Source organism: Periplaneta americana, chromosome 3, assembly GCF_040183065.1.
Source record: "Periplaneta americana isolate PAMFEO1 chromosome 3, P.americana_PAMFEO1_priV1, whole genome shotgun sequence".
Taxonomy (NCBI): Eukaryota; Metazoa; Arthropoda; class Insecta; order Blattodea; family Blattidae; genus Periplaneta; species Periplaneta americana.
This window is the reverse complement of record NC_091119.1, coordinates 160,514,519-160,536,583: the sequence shown is the minus strand read 5'-3', so window position 1 is coordinate 160,536,583 and position 22,065 is coordinate 160,514,519. Positions and strand designations below refer to the sequence as shown.

Sequence of the window (22,065 nt, the reverse complement as noted above, 5' to 3'; positions counted from 1 at the left end):
AATTAAAGAGGAATTATAATTCAATACGATTAAACGTATGGTAATTTAATAGTTGATTTGAAGAAAATTATGGTACAATGATTAATATTTGAAACACTGTACGCGTACTTTAATTCTGGCAAACAAAAGGGCATCAAATCACTTTAGTTCCAATTCAAATATAGTAAAAAGTTACGTAAAATGTAATTAATTTCAATTTTTTGCTATACTAATTTTGCCACACATGTAAAACGGTGAAGCACTATTTTACTATCTTATGCAATATATCGACGGATCAGGTAAAAGGGAAAAGCAGCTCAAAATTTAAAGTTTTGAGAACACTGCATTTTAAAGCTTAATGCTGCTGTGAACAATTCAATTAAAACACTTACATTTGAAACTTATATTATCTATAAAACATCATTAACCTAATTTGGAGTACTTTCAATTATCCTTGGATTTTTCACAGCACCATCAAGCTTCAAATGCAGGTTTCTAAAAATTTTAAATTTTGAATTGTTTTTCTTTTGAACTTGCTTGTCGGTATATTCGATATAGTCCATTTTTTACAGAATTTTTCTCAGTACGTACCACTATTGATTTTAGTTGTGCGTTTATTGGACAACTTTAACATGAATCATAGAATGTGGCTAATTTATTAGTATTAATATTACACTTTATCACCTAACATTAACGCAAAACACGTTATATTGATATTTTGGGGCTCTGCTGCACTCAATTGCTATAGAGGTTGATAATATGAGACTCAAAAGCCATTGTAAGTGATTGTTGTAGGCCCAGCCTTCATATCGCCGTTGTTCCTGCAATAACTCCTATGTGACATATTTATCGTTTTTCAGATTTTTGTTCTGTTAAATAACTTAAATAGTGATATAGAAAATAACAAAATCTCCCATATGTAATTATATTTCTTTGTTTCGAAAATGTAAGAAATCACAGCCTCCTATGTACGACTGCCATAGAATGAATAAATGTGTTGTTTTTTTTTCCTACTGAAAATTTTTACATTTTGCACATAAGAGTTATTGAAATAACAGCGACGATATTATATTATATTTGTCGGTTTCTGTCCTTTAAAATTACAAATACATTATTGCATTTTTAATTTGTTCACGAAAAATTATATTGTTTATATTTTATGTATACATATTTAAAGCAGTTCATTTTCAGCTTTTTATTTTCTATACTTAAGATAATTTTGATGATAATTAGAATTTTAAGGCTAAGAGAAAAAGTGACATCTTTAATCACCTTAGCAGAATAACTGAAACGATTATGGCTACATGACGAAAACAAATCAGTAGCTATGTGTATTTCAAATATAGCTAGCACACTTTTTAGTAAAAAAAAATGTAGTAGAAAATGCTGACATTCAGAAGTTGTAATTCTGTACCACAAAATTACAAAATTTTATTTCCTTAATGAAATTTATTTTACTTCACTGTTTTAACTTTGGTCTGCAAGACTGTAGATTTTAATAACTACATTACACAATAAATATTCACTTCAGTTTATTTTAGAAGAAATATTGAGTGCTATTCATATTTAAAGATAAAACACACATGTTGAGTGCTATTATTATTATTATTATTATTATTATTATTATTATTATTATTATTATTATTATTATTATTATTATTATTACTATTATTATTATTATTATTATCATTAGATTTATTATAGTTTTACACGTGTTAAAAATGTTACGATGAATTATTCTAGCACAATACAATATATGCACATAACGCAAGAGAAGTTAGTCGAAATGTTAATATCTATCTAAATCTAGGGTGACTCGTGCGATGTATAAGAGACTATTTTGACTATCATCATTTGATTGCATCTTATAGCTAAAATATATTTTTATAACTTAATAATTAATTAAAATAGTAGTGAGCAAATCGTAAAATTTAAAATAGACCATATTGATTTTAACGGGAAAAACTCTTGGCACAGTGATAGGAAAATGGAAACAATGTAAAATGCTTATGTATAGCATAGGACAGATACCATTACTTCGAAAGTAAAGTAAAATAAGTGACTAAAATTGCAACTTGAAGCTCTGTAACACGCAACTTAATTTTTTGATGATAAATTAAAAATTTGTTTTACTCTGATATTTTGGTCACATATGTGAAAAAAAAATATTAGCTTTAATTCACTATCTGAAACAAATATAGAACAGTTATTTTTTAAAATAAATATTACAGTAACATTACTTTTTAAATTATACACCTGTTGAACACTACTACGGATTATTCCAGCGCAATTAAATGTCTGCACGCAATTAAATGCACGGTTAATCCGAATGTTAAACTTAACTTATCAACACTGTTAACTGAAGTTAATATGACATTATTAATATACATACCGATCTATGATATCTTCAGCTACGGAAATTCACACGGTGGTTATTAAACTCGATAGCTTTTTGTTTAGTGTATGTTTCTTATTCACTTGGAGGAGCTGTATAGTGTACTTGTGGGGTCACACAACACGCATTTTACTTACAGCGTACAGTATAGCGAACCCCTGCCCCATAGACTGCCCGCTAGAGCAGTGCGTAGGTAGGCGGTGTGTTCTGTGCGGTCACCACGTGCGGACTGAGTGTCGAGTCGAACTGACCATAGGATGAGTCCCTGCTCATTACAGACAGAGACACACGTATCTATCGGGTAACCATGGAAACCTGAGGCTTCTCTTGTAAACATGCGCCTCATTTCCCCACATGGACTGTTCCCATTCGCTCCGTCACTCCCCCCTTTCGCTCAGTACGTTAACATACATGGGACAGCACTTTTTTTTTTTATCTTTGCGTGTCTTCTTCTCCCCCCGGCCCCGACAGAAACCCACACCGTCCAGCGCTGTGCGCCTCTTTGCATACGTTCATTACACAACAAGAAACTTATATGCTATTATTAATACTTGTGACCTTTAAAGAAGTGGAAAAACATATTGATTTTTATTTTATCGTCATACGAAATATAAAGAGAAAGTATTGTATTGTTGCAAAAATGTCCATTTCGAGATTATCAAGAAAAAAAAAAAAACACGCTTTCAGCATTTCTGATACTGAAATAGTTGTTTCGAAAATGCATGTAACTTTATTATGTATCGAATCCTCCCTCGAGCACGAGAACACTCTATTTCAGGAGAGTGCTAGAATTTTGTCAATTTACAATTTCTTTGCATTGTAGGTTTCTGGCAATAAAACAATATAATAATAATAATAATAATAATAATAATAATAATAATAATAATAATAATAATTATTATTATTATTATTATTATCATTATCCAGACGTTTGAGATGGACAAGGCATGTAGTACGTATGGGCGAATCCAGAAATGCATATAGTTAGTTGGGAGGTCGGAGGGAAAAAGATCTTTGGGGAGGCCGAGAAGTAGATGAGAAGATAATATTAAAATGGATTTGAGGAAGGTGGGATATGATGATAGAGACTGGATTAATCTTGCTCAGGATAGGGACCAATGACGGGCTTATGTGAGGGCGGCAATGAACCTCCGTGTTCCTTAAAAGCCAGGAAATAAGTAATAATAATAATAATAATAATAATAATTATTATTATTATTATTAGAAAATACTGACTGCTATATAGTCTTTCTTCCTAAACAAATAGCCATATAATTTACATTAATATTCACGAACAAATTTATCCTTCAATACTGGACACGAAATACAACTTTTAGAAAAAAAAATGGTTTATTTATTTGAAATCAACAACATACTATAGAGTTTTGCTTAAAAGTAAACATTTTTTTTTTTTTAAGTGTTCGTTCACTAATGTTTCAGCCAGTAGGAAGGGTTAGTATCTGTCCAGGTTAGAGTCAGCGAAGCATAGCGGCACACGACAGACAGAAGAACGCTAACGCTGTTGCAACACTTTCCTTGAAGAACCTGATAGGTGGTAGGTCTATTCTTCGCTTACGAGTTAACTAAGTTTTGTGTTGGGATTAAAGTGTAAACCAGTTGTTACCATGTGAGGTTCTTGGGAGTCTGTGACTCGAAATGTTTATTTATTTATTTATATAACAAGAAAAAACCCCATTTGAAATACAGTACAAAATTAGTGATTATGTCATGAAAATAGAAAAATGAAAAAGAAAAAAAAACATCAAAAAAGAGATATGCAGATATAATTACTTAAATTAAACAATTAAATAATTATTTTAGTCTAGGCTTAAACTTGTAATATTACACTCCCGGCCACAAGCTTTTGCTTCATCGGGAGTACCAACCAAAAGTGTACCATTATTATCGTTCAAATAAAATTATTATTATTATTACTATTATTATTATTATTATTATTATTATTATTATTATTATTATTATTGTATTATCAAATACAAGATGTAAAACAAAATGAAAATTAAAGAGTGATGAATGGATAGGAATAGGCCTATTACTTTAAAAAGAAAAAAATTTGTAATACTACAGTGTATCAGCAAATTTAACCAGTGTTACTGTTAAACTACTCTACCAAGAAATAGAAATTTAGTATATAGAACTATTCCCTGTCATTTATGCAGTCTGCTATGGCAGAAATAATGTTCAATAATAACAATAATATAAGAAATGCCAAAATCTACATCTCATATTTTACATAATAGGCTACATTGAATTTAAAATACACTTTTAACAGAGGTGACTTTTTATGTAATGAGGTGTTTGATTTTTTGTAGTGTAAGTATATTATTATTATTATTATTATTATTATTATTATTATTATTATTATTATTATTATTACCAGGCTTAGGATCCGGGACACTTTAGCAACTAATGTACGCACAATTTGACTGTAGAGTTCCTTGAACATAGTAGACAGACATACTGTGAATGTAAACGACGACGTCTATGTGCTGCGTTATATTCTACTGTTAATAGTACAATATAGTGACGGTGGAAAACGAAGTAGGATACATACAGTACCTCACAAGTTTTCATGTCCCTCGGCGACACTGAAGTCGTTAGCGTTACAATGAACAACCATGTAGGCCTAGTACATACTTGCAACAAGTTCGAGAAAACCGTTCACTATGAACTGAAAATGCACTGTGATGGTCTGAGTTCGTCTCGTAGGGAGAGACGGAAGAATACTGTACCTCTGATCACGAACCGGATTCTACTCTAACTCACTCAATGCGCCACCTCACTCCATCTGTACTCCGTTGCACTGTTAACTTCACTTCATTCTTAAGTTGTCTCGGATCCTAAGACTAATTATTATTATTGAATCTCCAAGGGAGGTAACCCTATTTTACAAATGTATGCTAGGGCTATATTTTTACACATAAACAGATATATGGGCAACTAAACAGGGCAGTCTTATTATTTATTTTAGTAAGTTAATTTACAACGCTTTACCAACATCTTAGGTTATTTAGCGTCTGAATGAGATGAAGGTGATAATGCCGGTGAAATGAGTCCGGGGTCCAGCACCGAAAGTTACCCAGCATTTGCTCATATTGGGTTGAGGGAAAACCCCGGAAAAAACCTCAACCAGGTAACTTGTCCCAACCCGGAATGGAACCCGGGCCACCTGGTTTCGCGGCCAGACGCGCTAACCGTTACTCCACAGGTGTGAAAAACAGGGCAGTCTTTCTTAAATTGAAGAATATTACTTTCTACAGGGACATCATTTTATTTTTACTTGCATTTTTATTGTACCTGCATTTCTGAATGTATTTCACTCCCACCCCTTCACTAATGTCCTTGTTCCTGTCAGACACACAAACTTACGGCCGCTGTTGCATTCGAAGTCTTCACGCAGTGAAGTAAACACTGCAGTGTATAGTGTGTTTCATAAATATGATTGCGTTTTCTATAGAAGAAAGAACTTATATTAATAATATCGTACTAAAAATTATATTCAAGAAACGATAAATTCAATTTCATAGAATATGCTTCAAAATGTTTTTAATAATATGCGTACTGAATTGAAGCCTGCATTGTAATGAACGGCAACCATTTTCAGCAACTTGTTTAAAAATTCAGATTAGCTTTTTTTGAATTGAGGTGGCTAGAAGCAAAGGAATGCTAGTGACATTTGTAATAACATGAGTTAAGTGCATCCAATGTAAGAAAAAGTATCTAAAATTTTAGTGGCAAAGGGATAGTTTAATCGCATCACACATTAAAATTTAAATAAAAATTTCACCGGTTTTACGAAAGCTTAAATATTTAAACCCCATTTTCTCAAAAGTAACTTAAGTGCACTTACAGCCCTTTACTTATGACCCCCTCAATTTAAATGCACTCTCTATATTGTATGTTAACATCAATAATTAATATGCTAAATGAAGTAGACATTACATAACGAACATAGCCGCCTGAAAAGTTGAGTTAAAAAAAAAATGTTACTACTCTACTGTATTTTGATAAATTCCGTAAAAGTGATGATCAAACTGAAAATCGTAATATCGTATTTCTCTACAACATAAATGGATACGCTACTTTTCTCTCCTCCTATACCTAGTAAAATGATTTGTTTACATATTGCACTAGTAACATCAAACTCCTGTAATGGAAGGGGATAACAGTGTTTCCGAGTATAGCCAGGTTAATGTTAAAAATGTTGGTAAAAATAAAGTGATGTCCCTGTATAAAGTCTTAAAAATATCAGAGGTAAATTTGTGACACTCTTATGCAACATTGTTTCAAGAATGCTTTTGTTATAGGCCTATGTCCTGTGAAAGTTGTATTGTAACGCTAAGATGAGTTTCTAGCCTGGATCTCTTGCTTTCTTATATTGGACATTCAAATAAATGAGTGGTTAACTGTTTGTGTGGGGTGTTCTCAGGGACATGAAGAGCCGTTTTTGACTATCACTTTTGAATCGTTGAAAATATGAATCGAATCTTTCGTGTGTAGTCATAAATTGTGTGGATAGTAGTGCAAGTTAATAATTGGCGATTTCTTGAATTTGATGTTCGAGATTTAAGCTGCATTAATTTTGTGAAAATATTTTGCTATTATCCAATATGAACATTTCATACAACAGAAGTTAATCGTATTCAAGTTTGCATTACATGATTCACTCTAAACATCTTGAACGGAGCGATTTGTACTAGTGAATCATAGGATGTAGTGCTTTAATATAAGTACAGCACAATAACTTGTTTAGACGTGCTGTTCCTCATTTGACTACGGGAATAAGTTAGAGGGTAGGTTCCTAGTATACAGAACGTACCTATACAAAACGCGATCTTTTTTATTACGTGCTCTTCTTTCCAGATAAATATTATGTACAGTACAATGGAGTTACACTGAAAGACAAAATCAAAGTCCTAGCAATAAGAAATAATTATGATGTAGAGAATATTGTGGCATAAATAAAGAATTTAAAGAGAAATGGTAATAATATTTAATTATGTTTTTGTACAGAATTTTACGGCAAGCAAAGAATTTGAAATTATACAGAAAACGGGAGCTTGTAGTCCCAGATTAAAATACAGTCTCTACAGACTAGATGTTTACAGTCGCTCGGAACGGGTAACTTATTTCAGCGGTGGCGAAAATGCGACTCACGAGAACATTGTGGCTCGCAATGATAGCTGTGCTTTCTACCTCCCATAACCCCCACCCTCTCACTCACTGGAGTCAAACTCCGTTCCATTTGTATTTGTCTCTGATCTGCGAGTGGCATATCGTCGCAATTTCTCTCTCGAATACATGTACATCTATAAAAACGAAATTTCAAGTAGGATGGGAGGATGCATTTGTTTGCTGCCAATATGATGAGAATATTAAATGTATGATTTGTTCACAAGTATTACGAGAAAACGGATGTAAAACATATAACGGCATTATACTACATGTTACTGATGAAACATTAAAAGGTTGTGTTGTTGTTATTGTTATTGTTATTATTATTATTGTTATTATTATTATTATTATTATTATTATTATTATTATTATCTCTCGATCCTTTTTCAGCAGATGTACGAATAATGCGGTTAGAGCTTCAATTTAAACTCACAGATTTACAATGTGATGTTAAATGAAAGCTAGATGTAAGGACTCGACAAATGTTGAACTTTTCAAATTTTTTCCAAAAATAAATATCCGAAGCTTCGTTCTTTCGCTTTCTCTTTTGAAGCCATGTTCGCTACAACTTACGTTTGTGAAAAATTATTTTCAACAATGAAAATAGTAAAAACCAAATTTAGATCACGCCTGACAGACAAATACATTCGTGATCAACTACGACTGGCAGTAAGTGACATCATTCCTGATTTTGAAACTCTGTCGCAGAGAAATTCTGAAGACAGTTAATTTTAGGTTGTGATAATGTGTCCTATGTTTCATTCTTCATTTATTTCTTCGTTACACGTACTAAACATTAGTTTGTAGCCTTGTACTGTATAAAATTGTATTCAAGTGCTTGACGTAAGGAAAATGAAAATCCGTTAATAAGTCAGACAGTTGCTTCACTTCCCCTTCGGGTGTCCGCCTCCCTCCATAGGTGCTATGCACGTTGCATGTTACACAGTGGCTCGGCGCACGATGACGTTTTCGCCACGGCTGACTTATTGCACTAATCCTTGGTTTTGTTATAAGAAAATATCCAAGTTTAAATGTTGCGTTTCGTAAACAGAAATAAATATATTAAAGATTACTAAAAATACTAACAGATACAGTAGGGGAGGCAAGACCTGTTCTGTGACTTTATCATTTGCCGTGGCTAGATCACCAATGGACATGGAGGGGGAAGATTGGTTTTAGTTTGAGATGAACTTCCGTGTCCGTATATTGTATAATATTAACCAACATGCCATGCAAGAAATTCTCTTTCTGATAGCTCATTCTTTCCCCTCTCGCACAACTCACAAGCCAGGTCTCGCCTCCTCATCTAGGCTAAACTTTATAGAAATTTCTGCAATATTTAACAACGTATAACGTAGGTATCTACAGGATATGTAGGCGTATAAGCTTATGTTAATTTATGAAATAAATTAGCTATCCCACTTCTTGGTGATTATAAGAAATGTATTTTGTGTGCAATACAAAATTTTATCTTATTATTGGAGTGCACAAAGAATGATCTCATTTACATATTCGTTTGATGACAGTTTAATACAAAATATACTACAAAAGAGGGATCTAATCGGCAACAAGATAAAAGCATTGAATTATTGAAAAGACACATATAAGTTTAATATGAAAGTACGTACAGTAAGTGCCATCTTCGTGATTAATTTTTATGCATGGACTAGTGTTAACTTTTCGTGTTCATTCATGTTGTTTCTCTTATTAATGTGCGATGCATATATACCGGGACATCACTTTATTTTTACTTGCATTTTTATTGTACCTACGTTTCTGAATGTACTTGACTCCCATCCCTTGCGTAATGTTCTTGCTCCCGTCAGACACACAAACATACGGCCGCTGTTGCATTCGAAATCTGCTAGCAGTGAAGTAAAGAGTATAGAATATAGTGTGTTTCAGAAATATGGTTGCGTTTTCCATAGAAGGAATACTCTATATTATTGAAGCTTATTTCCAGGGGCAGGTATTTATGGAGATTAATTTTATCATTTGTGTTTTTTTAATGTTGGTGTCGGCGGAGATTGTTGGAGATTGATTTGTACTTTTGTTGGATATTAATGGAAATTTTGGAAAATACAATTTTTAGAAATTGGAATATTAACTCAGTATGAATATTACTTTCCAAATAAATAACATTAAAGGTTCATTGGATTCTGATAAAGGTGCGGTATAGCCAATAGACAATATTTGTTGGATTGAGACTGTATTTAACACATATTCATTAAAAACGAAAAAAAAAAAAAAAAACTTGTAGCCCTCAAATTAATATTTTCGAATAATTTGAAATTATTATTAGTGAAATGTAGAATTCTCCGTCTTTTGAGTTCACTAATGTAATGAGAACACCTGGAATACCATGTAATGTAGCTTACTTGAATGTGCAACAAATTCAAATAAAAAAATGTCCGAAAAAAGAACTCAGAATATGATATTCGCTATAAAACGACACTATAATAATAATTCGCGAATGTGACCATATTTCACTATTAGAACTCCATTTCACGATTGTTTTATCTGCATATTATTAATCAAAATCAATTAATTCGTAAATATTAGTAAAAATATATTGTATATCTATTATGTCGTGATTTTCGCGATCTCCGTAAATACCCGCCCCTGCTTATTTCACACAGGTACGGTTTGTAGCATGACTGAATAACTTTGAAGTGAAGATTAGAGTTACCGAAAGTACGGTAATATGCTGAGAAAAGTAGCCATTATATAATGAATAAAGCCGCCTGAAGAGTTGAGTTTGTGAAAAAAAAAGTTACAACTCTACTGTATTTTTATAAAATACCGTAAAAGTAATGATCTAACTGAAAATCCTAATATCGTATTTCCCTGTAACATAAATGGATACACTACTTTTCTCTCCTCCTATAGCTAGTAAAATGATTTGTTTACATATTGCACTAGTAGCACTAAACTCCTGTAATGGAAGGGGGTAACAGTGTTTCTGAGTATAGCCAGGTTAATGTTAAAAATGTTGGTAAAAATAAAGTGATATATACATATATATATACACACACACACACACACAGTATGACACAGAAGTTGCCTGACAAACAGAAAAAGTAGTTCTGTCTTCAAAATACAATGCTAAGCGTAATAAATTATTTTTTACGAAACAAAACGCGTAATAATTTTATTACATTTCATATGAAACACAAAACAATATTATTAATTTATTATAATTTTCTAATTGATTATTTTACGACGTTTTATTAACAGCTATGGTTATCTGGCGCCTGAACGAAATGAAGGCAATAATCCCAGCGGAAGGAGTTCAGGGTCCAGCGCCGAAAGTTACCCAGCATTTGCTCTTAATGGGTCGAGGGAAAACCCGGGGAAAAACCTCAACCAGATAATTTGTCCCAACCAGGATTTGAACCCGGACCCGCTCGTTTCACAGCCAGGCATGCTAACCGTTACTCCACAGCGGTGGACACTTTATTCTTGTTAACATGAATTGGTTTACATCTGACGATTAAATTGTCTGTATGAACTATGTGTATATAATAATTTATATACAGGAAATAGCTATTAATGAAGTGGTTAACCACTGCTCTATGGAGGCCACTTTATTACAAAGAAAAAGGCAGACGAATTTCAATGTTGTCATCCTGAGATTTCAAAAGCATCACACCGAATTTAGCCAATGTATTAACCACATTAAAAATAACGTACACTTTACTCGAAGCGAAACGATATGTTCGTTCCAGATCGGTTACTAATGAACAGCGCACACTAGATGTGACTACAGAAATGACTGTCAGCTCTAAAGGTCAGAGCATTATATGGCTCGAGAGACTGATGCCTGTAGTGCAGGCATGTTCAGCGCGGGCTTTTCTAGCCTTCAAACGAGGTGCAAGGGTGACGTAATCTTTTAAGCATGTGCCTCATGCGATTCTGACATTCTACGTCATGTTGTACCTCTTTTGAAGGCTAGAATTGCCCGCGCTGAACAAGACTGATGTAGTGAATCTGAAATCAGCATATTCCCACTCTAAGACTACACACAATGCGAAATGCGAGTAAACAGAAGAGGCGTACATTTTGCAACGGGTCACATAATGCTGGCGTATTAATCCTTCTTCAGCATAGCCTTTTCAATGACGATTGCCTATGATTTCTACAGAATGAAATGCTTCTGCCTAAAATGTACAACACAGAACCAAATTCTCTGTACATAGTTTTATTAAAAATTCGGAGAAAGAACATCTACGATGTTTTTCGTCTAACACTGGCTGATACTTTCATTGTTTAGTGCTTTAAGACTGGAGGTGTCTTTGAATTCATTGCATTTTTGTATCTTACTGTCTTGGAAACGCAGACACCAAGGACATTTCTTTCAATATTAATGACTCAGATTATTAAGTAAAGTTTTCTACAAAGTCTTATAACCTTGAGATATATTCTTCTCTTGTTAAGTCTAGGTTAAGAGTATTTAATTTTTACTACTATAGTATTAGGAGCCAATATGTGTACATAATTGGTTACAGATATCATTATTATAATCAAAATTCTTTTTTTTTTGTGCGATGTGTTATCTGCAGCAATCCACATTTGTTAACTCGAAGGTATTATTTTAAATATCCCACATTTCTTTCATCATTTTGTCTTTAAACAGTTTGCATATTCTTGAAAGGGCATTCGTTCTTTGTGCTTGGGCTACATAGTTATCCTCATGTTATTTTATTGTACCACTGAAGTTAAATGATTGCACTTATTCTCGAGTATCAGTGATAATAATCTTGTATATTTTTCTGTACTCTGTCACACGTAGCCTATTTTGTTGGATGAACGACTCATAAAATGTCACATTTCTGGCGTAAAACAAAGTTTAATAAGTCTATACTAGATGCTGCACATGTCTATGCGTACATGTACTGCCATCTGTGGAGTTTCGCGTTACTACTTGCAAGTAAAAAAGTCACGAGTGTTATGTAACAAGAAACTCAGTCATTTAATAGATTAACAAAACATTAAACATAATGAAGAATTTTAAACAAAAAAAAAAGTACCATGTCCCTAATAGCAAAATAATAAGAAAATTAAGACATATTTACGCAAATATCGAGCTTATGTAGATCCTCTGGTAGTTTATGGTATTGAAAATTATGACTGTTCACTTTCTTCAAAACCTAAAAATAGATTATTCTTATATCACAACAATGTAACAGTAGGTATTAAAGTACAAATACTAGATTAGACGTAGTATTATAAAATGAGAACGTGATGTGATAGGTAATAGAGCCGCATCTGTGGCTAAAGCGCTACCGCGCTGGTCTTCCATCCAGGCGGTCCGGGTTCGATCTCAGGTCAGGTTGTGATGGAATTTGTAGTGGACAAAGCAGGCGGTGCAGAGGGTTTTTTTTTCGGGGTATGGGTTTCGATGGTGACATAAGAAGGTCTCAGGATACTCATATGCGGGAAGGACATGGTTTTATAAGGGCCTGAGAAGGATGGCCCACCTGTCAGCGTCGAATCCACGAATGCCACCCAGGCCACCTATCGGACTTGGACAATTTTCTCATGTATAGGGCGCACATTGGGCCAAAACGTGTCTAAGCGTACGGACCCGTCCCAAATTCGGCCCTCGTAAAGCCTGCCAGCCAGATAGGCAATAGAAGAATTATTTAAGATAAAAGAACAAGTGAATGGGTGTTATCAAGAAGAAAATGATGGAGAAATCAAGTGACACGAATGGATTAAGAAAGTTGCTACAAATTAAGTACAGGAAGAAATACAGTCCTGTCCAATGTAGCAGAAGCTGATGTTGAACGGAATAATCCATTAATCTGCTTAAATAGCAAAACAACAGACGTTGTCTTATATAAACTACTGACTACTGCGTCAAAATAAGAAATGTCATCCAAGTCTCAATATATACAATTTTGAAATAGAAAATTACGTCATTATCTGAATTAAGTAAGCAGTTCCATCCATCTGGTACTTAAAATGAACACAGTATTAAAATAACCTATACAAGGTCAGCCATGCATTTGATGATCCCATTAATTGATGCCTATTATTATTGTTTGAAATATTTCCATCCATGCGCTAAAATGGCTTCGGCGAGAGCATATTAATTCAAATATGTGTAGTGCGGCGTGACTAAACAGGGTAGCGGAGATACACGTTGCTTCGCTGCTTTATTCGCGATTCAAAATGTGATGTAAACCGATTCTCACTGCCTTGATGCACAAAACAGATTATAATAATGTGGGCGCAAATCACTAAAAATCACACAATGTCAACAAAGTATTAACAGTCCTCTCACACTCGCACAACTGCGTGAATTGACGCGTTGCTGTCCCTGCGGTGGTCCAGACCATCAGCCTATCACACAGGTTGTACGAGTTCGATTCCCAATCAGACATGGGATAATTGTCTTTGTCCTCCTCTTATCCTTTTCTTCTTCTTCTTCTTCTTCTTCTTCTTCTTCTTTTTCTTTTTCTTCTTTGTCCTGTCTTCTCTTGTTTTCCTTGCATTCTCTCGTTTCCTTGTATTCTCCTTCTTCTTATTCCCTTTTTATTCCCTTTGTTACCCTTAAATTCCCTCCTTTATCTTCACATTACCCCTGTTCTCCTTGTCTTCCCCTACATAAATGCTCTGTGACCAAAAGAAAATTGAAATGTATCCATTTAACTGGAACTTAGAACTTCAACCTAGGGGCCATGGCCTTGTAGGGTCCGAAGAACAGTTGATGGGAGGCAGCGAACATAATAATAATAATAATAATAATAATAATAATAATAATAATAATAATAATAATAATATTATTATTATTATATTCAAATTTATTCACAATTTACATTTGAAATGGATACATATGAATAGATACTCGAAATGAGCATATGCTCGTGTTCGGGTAGCCTACAGTCCAGTAGTCTACATAAATTTTTACAGAGATCAATAATAATGTTGATGATAGTAATAAGAGTAATAATAATAATAATAATAATAATAATAATAATAATAATACAATAACCGTGACGGAGATCATACAAAGATAGTAATACAAATTAATTCATTAATAATAATTATTATTATTTATTTTATTTTTTTTTATTTATTTATTTAATGTGCTGTACAACAGCCAGTGGCCAATTATATAATATAATATTAATAATAGTAATAATAATAATAAATAATATTATATAATATAATAATATTAATAATATATAATAATAATAATAATAATAATAATAATAATAATAATAGAATAACCGTGACGGAGATGATACAAAGATAGTAATACAAATTAATTCATTAATAATAATAATAAATAATATTATGTAATAATAATAATAATAATAATAATAATAATAATAATAGAATAACCGTGACAGAGATGATACAAAGATAGTAATACAAATTAATTCATTAATAATAATAATAAATAATATTATGTAATAATATAATATAATATAATATAATATAATATAATATAATATAATATAATATAATATAATAATATTACTAATAATATATAATAATAATATTACTAATAATATATAATAATAATATTAGTAATAATAACATTTAAAAACTGTTATATGAAAATTTAAGCATTAATTAATTGATTACAATAAATAATGTTTTAATTTTTCATTCTTATGGCATCAATTTATAATTATATATTATAGTATTATAATTAAAACATTTATTGTATTTAATAACTGACTTATCGGAAAATGGAACATGAATTGTAAATTAATTGATTGAATTAAATAAAAGCATAATATATTTTTTTTTTCGCTTTTAAATTTATAGCCTACCAAATTTCACATTACTGTGCTCTATTATGTATTATGCTATTATGTCAAGATGGCACCACTAACGTAATGTAAGGAAAATTGGAGCCTCATCATCAAGAAAGATGAGAAACACTGCTGTTAAGTGATAAACGTTAGTAACAAACTGTTTCACATTCACGCCCACCACTGACTATTTACATACAGGATGAGACAGGAGGAAAGGTACATGGTATGAGGGGTGATAATATTGGTGATTCTGAACAAACAAATTTCTATGAATAGGCTATATTATGTCCTGTTCGTAACAGAATCTGACATATAGCTGTTCGAAAATCACGGGCGTCAGTCTCATGTCCTTCATCAGCACTCATATGCGGACACAACCAAAATGACATTAGGTTGCAGAAGGATCAATGAAACATATCCTGGGCGTTGGATCGGTCGCGGTGGAGTCATTTCTTGGCCACTGAGGTCACCCGACATTACTAAATTGGATTACTGTGCGTGGATTTGGCTTAAGAGCGAAGTCTACAAGCGCAAAGTGGAAACTTCTCGCTCGCATTTTACATGCTTGAGCACAAGTACAGGAACAGGACATATTTTCATATAAACTTTTTTGTTCAGAATCACTAATATTATCACCACTCAAACCATGTACCTTTCCTCCTGACTCACCCTGTACATCCTATGTTGATAGCAGTTGTGTGCTGCAACTCCATGCGCAGGATTTACTGAAAGAGGATTTTGAGAAAAAAAATCGTAAAATTTTACAATATGTTACATGGAGTAACACAGTGTAGGAAATTAAGTAGGAAATGAAAGGGCACAAGTCTTAATACCAGTATGTTTCAATTAGTTTAATGAGTTTTTATTCTTTCAAAATTTATTGAGGGAGGTTAAACCCGCAGAACTCCAAATCCGATGAGCACAGTCTTACTGCAATTCACGGACACTCGTTGGCGCAACGCTTAGTCAACAGTTATAATTATTAATGCGTTATTGACTGCACTGTACTCGGTACGTATAGTTTGCGCGGTTGCGTGCAATATGAAACGTACTGTAGACCTGTGGGTAACTAATATTACAGTTTTACCATTTACATTTTGTAACCTGTTTCAAAATATAATCACTTGTAACTTTCTTTTTAATGAATTTCTGCTATTAAAATGCTCTAAATTCACAGTTAATAAATATTTTTAAGTTCGATATTCCATACATTGCATTCAACTAGCCTATCGTCATCTGTGTTTCTTGTATGATGTTAAGGGGCATTCAAATGTTCATAAAATATATTTCCATATTAACGTTTCTTCAGGACATGTGAAGTATTAAATAATGACTAGGAAAGGATTGCGTCCAGTAGTTTATGTTAAAAAAGGTCATAGTACGGACAGAGGAAAAAAGGTTACACTACAAATCACATTCTTTGTGTCAGAATTGTTAAAAACGTGGACAAAAGCTAAAGAATATCAAGCCTTCATCCGAAATAAAACCAGCTGCATCGTATAAGTCAAAAGAATGGAAACTGTAGTGGAAATTCCAGAGATAAAACGTTAAGTAAATCCCCTCCTCCATTAAGGATAACGATTAGGTTTAATGCAAGATTCAATGGACGCTAGAGAGCATAAATAACATTTTGTTGAAAATGAGAATTCTGTTGAAAGACTGCCTTCAAGGATTAGGAATATAAACAAATAACTATGATTTTGTAGACATGATGCAAGGTTAAGGCCCCTACTTGTGTGAAAAAGAAACAAATGATGTACAATTCCTATCCATTGACAGTAGTAGGTAAGTGTTCAAGACCAATATTTTTCGAATGTAAGTACAGGGAGAATAATAAGCACATTTTATTATTGTAAATGTCATTAACGTTCGGACACGGGTTCGATTGCCAGGGATGATTATCTGATTGGGGTTTCCGAATGCCAGGCAATTCCATGGCAAATCATCAGCCTCATCCTAGAAGATACCATCTCGCAATCTTCAATGCCATTGGTGCTAAATAACCTAGTAGTGCCCTTCAACAACCAAGTAAAAAATCGTAAATGTTTTGCGTAGAAATACACTTAATGCGACACTCGATTACAGGGACGTCATTAAGAAGTACGGTTTTTATCTGATTAAGCAAATGTGATTTAATAATTTTATAACAACACATTTAACAACCAACTCGTTCATAGCGACAATTATTATTAACAGTGTAAATTTTTTAAACATTCAAATTCTGTGTACAGAGTGAAGAGTAAATAATGTAATTAATTTCAATGGGTTATTCTTTGAGATATTTCAAACAAAAAGCTTAATACAATTCTGCTCGTTTTTGTTTCCTTTTCTAGATAAAAATAGTTTTATATGAAACATTTCATAGCGTGTTTTGGGAAAAGCCATTAATTTAATTCCCAATATGCTCAGAAAATTTAATTGCAATGTATTGTGATTAATTATTGAAACGATTGCAGTTTTGTCCTTTAAATGTGCAGAAATTTGATCCGAACAAATGTAATGTTTTAAATTTCTTTTGAGAACGAAAAACATAATTTAAAACATAATTTTTCTGGGCCTTTAGTGCTCTTATTGGAACAAAAATTGTCATGGTTACACAGTAGCTAAGTTATTCCGAATTCAGTGGTATAAAATACAACTAATTAGTTTCTGATTCAAGTGCAAAGAGGCCCTAACTGATAATCTGTTTTCCCGCTTTGATAAATGTACCACAAACTTTAAGTGCACATTACTTGCTACAAACTTCACTCAATTTTTTTTTTTTTGCATTTTTTAAGTTATCAAGTAATGTATACGGTAAATTCTAAACCAATATTTCACAAGCGAAATACAAGTTGCAGAAAACGCTAAAAATTTGATGTAAATAAATTCAGTAGTTTAAGAGAAAAATGAACTTACGGATAAATACAATTAAAGCAAAAAAGGGACGTATGAATTACATGCACCGCCATCTTCAAAGAGACCACTTAAAGGCCTTATCTGCGGAGATACCCCCCACAATATATATTATTTTAAAGGGCAAGTATTATATATATATATATTAACAGAATGAACAATCGGGAATTTCACCCCAAGTCACTAAACATATCCTCAAGGAATTCAATAAGATTTGGACCAAAGAATTCTTAAATTTACTATAATTGGAGGTGTCCGTGTCACATAGGTGTTCGAAAGGAGAGTTTTTTTTTTTTTTTTTTTTTTTTGTACATTGAGTGCCAGCGAACGTTCCTATTGTCGTAAGAAACTATCAGGTCACCACGCTACAGCCATTCTTTGCATCTGCTTCGTTAGATAAAATCTCACATATTATTGTGTTAATAACTATCGGTAAGCTACTCACCCTCCTCACAGTAGCTGCTGGAAGTGTTGCACAGCTTTTGTTATATTTAATCAACATTATCATCTTAGAAGCACGTTCCAAATCAGCTCCTACGAAAACCAGTTTTTCTTTGGTAAGTACATGAGGTTGTCGTTGGCTTTTCCGGTTATTCACAGAACCTGTTTCATTAAACCTATTTAGTAAACTTAATATTGTGTTTCTACATGGAACTGAGCGGCCAGGATATTTACATCTAAAGTTTTTGCTTTTTCTGCAGACAATTTCTGAATATGTAACCATTGCAAAACACAACACAACGTAAGCGAATAAGTTGCATTTATTCTTAGTTGACTCAATACGTAGTATACTCCTGCCGTGGCTGAGTGGATAAACTATCAATCGTTGTCAGAATATACGACAGCATATTTTTCATTTCACAGATAACATTTAGCATTTGAACGATTTGTAAATATATTGCCGCATATTGTGACAACGGCTGCAGTGAATTTTGAGAATTACATCTATATTTTCTAATGAAATTGCACTCATATGTGTAAACACCAAATACGTAATAATACAAAATAACTAGCCTATTGAAATAACACTCCATCATATTCTTTTTAAAACTAAATTGTTTTATGCATTCATAAACCACAAAAATGAATATCAAAATATCAGTGTATATTACCAACTTGATGTAGATTTCCTGCAAAACATAGATATCGTCATTGAGTTTTTTTCCTTCTCATGCGTTTCACCTCTTTCCATGTTTTCCCTATATCTGTAAATTCTTCTTTCGCTGATTTTTCAAACTCTTTCCGGTCTCCTCCTTTTCTCATCGTAGAGTTTCTTTTATCTATTTTAGTAAGTTATTTTACGACGCTTTATCAACATGTTAGGTTATTTAGTGTCTGAATGAGATGAAGGTGATAATGCCGGTGAATGAGTCCGGGGTCCAGCACCGAAAGTTACCCAGCATTTGCTAATATTGGGTTGAGGGAAAACCCCGGAAAAAACCTCAACCAGATAACTTGCCCCTACCGGCAATCGAACTCAGGCCACCTGGTTTCGCTGTCAGACACGCTAACCGTTACTCCACAGGTGTGGACTCTTTAGTCTATTGAATTGATCTTTCTTAGAGTAGGCCTACATCCCGTTTCGTTCCATTTTTGTCTTAAAATTTCGATGGTGTTTGGGTAAAGGGAGATAGCCCACATGAAAATTAAACTTTGAACCTTTATTGCAAGTAATTTTCTACAAAAATAAAACACACCAAATACTAGTATTCTTTTGTTTTTTTCACACCCACTTGTAGATTTTAACTTGTGCATTTTCACAAAAAATAACTTAACCTCATTTACCCGAACATCAACGATTTATTCCGTGTTCTGGGTTTCGTTTGACCCTCTCCATAATTCTTCGTTTGAAATTGTTTGAGATAGCTGATATTTTGGACTTTTCGGAGACATCTGTTTATCCCCAGGTCCTCCATGGCCTACAATAGTTCTACGTCTTTGCCGTCTTTGCAACCAAGGAAAGCGTTCTAATGTTGATTTTTTTAAATTAAAGATCAGTACAGAAAATCCATGACCCTATGAAGAATCGAACCTGCGACAAACAGGCTTACAACGCGATGCCTTAACCGCGACGCTACACACGTCGTCGGAATATGTTTATATTTCACAAAACGTTGTAATTTTTGTTTACTTCTTAAGTTTCAATGCCAACTACAAGTAACATTTGTGTCACCCTATTATTTTGAGAACACCGACGTCACGAATTTTATAAAGCGAACCTGTGATACGGATAGGCTATTATTAGCTTAAGTCCGTTTACAAATAATTGGCACTATTTTGTTATTGTTTTCAGTTCAGTTGACAAATTTTACGTACACAATCAAAGCCTTGCTATCTTTACAGTGTAACAACAATGACAAAAAAGCGAGCGTTTGGTTTCAAAGTAACTGCTGCGCGTGTGTAAAGAGGCACAACTGAGATGGGCATTCAGCGGAAAGAATTCGATATAATCGCGCATCAGTGTGGCCGGGAAGCTGTAAGCTCAATTTGACCCTCAAAGTCGAAGGGCTCAAGTCGGCCGGGAAAACAGGTGGACTCGAAGTAATTATGGACCAACACCAGTTGACGTCCTCTCTGTTACCCCTAGATCAGTGGACCATCAGCGGAATTAATCTTTTGTTTTGTGAACATTAGCTTTATAAAATACATACGAGCCAGTTCTTTAAGTGAGTGCAAGAGGGACTCAAAGCTCATAGACGTGGTCAAGAGAGACATCGAATGGGAGACCTAGGAGAATACGAACCAAGGGCGCAAACCATGTTTCATACTATGTCGTATTTAACTAGTTTACATTCATAAAATCGGTCCTTCCTGAAAGTTAAATTTTACAGTACTATTTTACTTTATCGAACTGTTATTTCGAAAGCCTTCAAATGACTTCCAAATAATACCAATGATTTCCTAATCAACCCTATATGGCGTTCTCTAATATATTTAAGGGTTCCGGGCATTTCATAACCTAAAATTTCATCGCCGTTATAGTTTCACAACTATTTTTCGTCATTAGTTTTTTGATCATCAAATACATTCTGTCATCATGTTTTTTTTTTGTCACTGAGGAGATTTTATCACCGAAGATATTTCGTCATCATTTTATTGGTTACTGTGGAGAATTCGCCACAAAAATAATAAGCCTACAGTAAATTACATTTAAGCTGTTTTCATTATGAGTCCAACTTATGTTTTAAAGTGCATTTAAATCACGTGGTAATTGATGCATATAAAAAATTAGGATTTATAATCAGAAATACAAAAGAATTAAAAAATAGCCTATAAATACTATTGATTCTCTATATAAAACTCTAGTTAGGAGTAAGCTAGAGTATGTGTCTGTGATGTGGTCACCTCAGTTCCAGTCCCATCAGATGCAAATAGAAAGGATACAGAAAAGATTTATTTATTTCTTTTATTGGGTTATTTTACGACGCTGTATCAAAATCTCAGGTTATTTAGCGTCTGAATGAAATGAAGGTAATAATGCCGGTTAAATGAATCCGGGGTCCAGCACCGAACGTTACCCAGCATTTGCTCGTATTGGATTGAGGGAAAACCCCAGAAAAAACCTCAACCAGGTAACTTGCCCCGAACGGGATTCGAACTCGGACCACCTGGTTTCGCGGCCTGACGCGCTGACCGTTACTCCACAGGTGTGGACTACAGAAAAGATTTTTACGTTATTTGTATTAAAAAAAAAAACATCACGTGTCGTCTTATGAAAAGCAAATTTTGAATTTAATTATAAAACTTTAAAATCTAGACGATTAATAAATAGTCAAATTTTACTCTATAAGATTGTCATAAGATGGGAAATGCCTGTTATTAATCGGT

General features: G+C 33.3%; 1 protein-coding gene across 5 annotated transcripts in view; it reads right to left on the bottom strand.

Moving 5' to 3' along the window:
* The window catches only part of LOC138696773 (1-phosphatidylinositol 4,5-bisphosphate phosphodiesterase epsilon-1-like), a 561,655-nt gene that overhangs the window by 248,635 nt on the left and 290,955 nt on the right, over positions 1 to 22,065 (bottom strand). Inside the window, exon 1 of one of the 5 annotated variants that reach the window (XM_069822167.1) lies at positions 2,512 to 3,430. The exons of the other annotated variants lie outside the window; for them this stretch is intronic. Coding sequence (XP_069678268.1) covers positions 2,512 to 2,541 — 30 coding nt within the window. The 5' untranslated portion in view covers positions 2,542 to 3,430. Of the gene's footprint in view, positions 1 to 2,511; positions 3,431 to 22,065 lie in introns of those variants that run through there. 5 annotated transcript variants of the gene reach the window in all.